This window comes from Nansenia antarctica (genome assembly GCF_963989245.1).
Source record: "Nansenia antarctica genome assembly, chromosome: 15".
NCBI lineage: Eukaryota > Metazoa > Chordata > Actinopteri > Argentiniformes > Microstomatidae > Nansenia > Nansenia antarctica.
This window is the reverse complement of record NC_137685.1, coordinates 9,452,681-9,455,047: the sequence shown is the minus strand read 5'-3', so window position 1 is coordinate 9,455,047 and position 2,367 is coordinate 9,452,681. Positions and strand designations below refer to the sequence as shown.

The 2,367-nt window shown below is 52.3% G+C and overlaps 1 protein-coding gene across 1 annotated transcript; it reads left to right on the top strand.

Moving 5' to 3' along the window:
• Positions 1 to 1,194: 1,194 nt before the first annotated feature.
• LOC308170975 (free fatty acid receptor 2-like) lies at positions 1,195 to 2,097 on the top strand (the record flags this gene model as incomplete). The annotated part of the gene is made up of 1 exon (XM_080545829.1): positions 1,195 to 2,097. One exon carries the CDS (start codon positions 1,195 to 1,197, stop codon positions 2,095 to 2,097), a length of 903 nt encoding a protein of 300 aa, XP_080401955.1.
• Between the last annotated feature and the right edge of the window lie 270 nt (positions 2,098 to 2,367).

Genomic DNA, 2,367 nt, shown 5'->3' with positions numbered 1-2,367 from the left:
ATGACACAGAGGTATTCTTTGCAGCATGAGATGAGATGATTTTGCTACGGAAGGCACGGTTCTTCTTTTTGTACCACGGAAGAAGGTGGACAGTCAGAAACTCTACATACCGTACTTTGCCGAGGTCATTTTCACACCTTCAGGGACCTTAAAAGGGCCTACCAGCTCTCTCCCCATGATTACGGCCCAAAACATGACTCCACCACCTCCTTGCTGACGTCGCAGCCTTGTTGGGACATGGTGGCCATCCACCAACCATCCACTACTCCATCCATCTGGACCATCCAGGGTTGCACGGCACTCATCAGTAAACAAGACTGTTTGGAAATTAGTCTTCATGTATTTCTGAGCCCACTGCAACCGTTTCTGCTTGTGAGGGGGTGGGGGGGTTTCTGCTTGGTTAGGGGTGGCCGAATAGTAGGTTTACGCACAACTGCAAACCTATGGAGGATCCTACACCTTGAGGTTCGCGGGACTCCAGAGGCACCAGCGGCTTCAAATACCTGTTTGCTGCTTTGTAATGCCATTTTAGCGGCTTCTCTTCTAATCCGATGAATTTGTCTGGCAGAAACCTTCCTCTTTATGCCTTTATCTGCACGAACCCGTCTGTGCTCTGATTCAGCCACAAATCTCTTCACAGTACGATGATCACGCTTAAGTTTTCGTGAAATATCTAATGTTTTCATACCTTGTCCAAGGTATTGCACTATTCGACGCTTTTCGGCAGCAGAGAGATCCTTTTTCTTTCCCATATTGCTTGAAACCTGTGGCCTGCTTAATAATGTGGAACGTCCTCCTTAAGTAGTTTTCCTTTGATCGGGCTCACCTGGCAAACTAATTATCAAAGGTGTCTGAGATTGATTTCAATGATCCAAAGAGCCCTGAGACACAATACCATCCATGAGTTTAATTGAAAAACAAAGAATTTAATGTTTATGACACTTAAATGCCATTTGCATAATAATTTGGAACGCGGTGTAAAGTAAATGGATAGATATTGATGTAATGAATATCGTAAAGATCTCCAAATTGATTTTTCTAAAAGGTCTTGTTTCACATTTACATGACATTTTTGGCATTTAGCAGACGCCTTTATCTGAAGTGACAAAAAATGTACGTTGGTTGGACACCCTGGGAAGATTTGGAGTTGACCTAGTCCCGGCTGTATCTGCTTCCTCTGTCTCCAGAGCCATGATGGACCAGATGGTGAGCAGTGAGGTGATCCTGTCCGTCTACATCTTCACCTTCCTGGTTGGACTGCCTGCCAACATCCTGGCCTTCCACGCCTTCATCGTCAAGATCCGCAACAAGCCCACTCCCACGGGAATCCTGCTGCTCAGCCTGACCATGTCCGACCTCCTCTTCCTCCTCTTCCTCCCATTCAAGATGCACGAGGCCGCGTCCGGCATGCGGTGGAACCTCCCCGGTGTCCTCTGCTCCGTCACCACCTTCGCCTTCTTCTCCACCATCTACACCAGCTCCCTCCTCCTGATGGCCGTCAGCGTGGTCCGCTATGTCGCCGTGGCCTTCCCCCTCGCCTACCGTCGTCTGCAGAGGCCTCTCCCCGCCGCCGTGGCGAGCGCCGTCATCTGGACCGTCTCCCTGTCGCACTGCAGCGTCGTCTTCGTCGTCCTCCACCACCCTGCGCTCTCCAACGGCGACTCCTCCGTCTGCTACGACAACTTCACCGCCGCCCAGCTGGCCGTCCTCCTCCCGGTGCGCCTGGAGATGTTCTTCGTCCTCAGCCTCTTACCTCTCCTGGTCTGCATGTTCTGCTACCTGCAGTGCATCCGGATCCTCTACACGAGCCCCCGAATCGGTGGGCGGCAGAAACGGAAGACCGTCGGGATGGCGCTGGGCACGCTGGCGGTGTTCCTGGTGTGCGTCGTCCCCTTTAACTTTTCCCACATCCTGGGCTACTTCCAGGGGTCCAGCCCGCAGTGGAGGCACTACATTCTCCTGCTCAGCACCTTCAACACCTGCCTGGACCCCATCATCTACTCCTTCTCCTCCTCCAGCATCCGCGAGACGAACAGGAAGTCCATCTTAAGGGTGCTAGGACTGCGTAAGGTCGCTCCCCCCCCGACGGGACGATGACACCACGGGTGAAGAGGATTTGTAGAGGCACGACTTCACAGGACGCTCCCCCTAACTGTCTAAGCCCCTCCCACATTGACATAAGCCACTCCCCCTAACTGTCTAAGCCCCTCCCACATTGACGTAAGCCACTCCCCTAACTGTCTAAGCCACTCCCACTTTGATACAGGCCCCTCCCACTTTGATACAGGCCACACCCACTTTGATACAGGCCACTCCCCCTAAGTGTCTAAGCCACACCCAGGACGCTTACACGTTACAGGCTGTTTC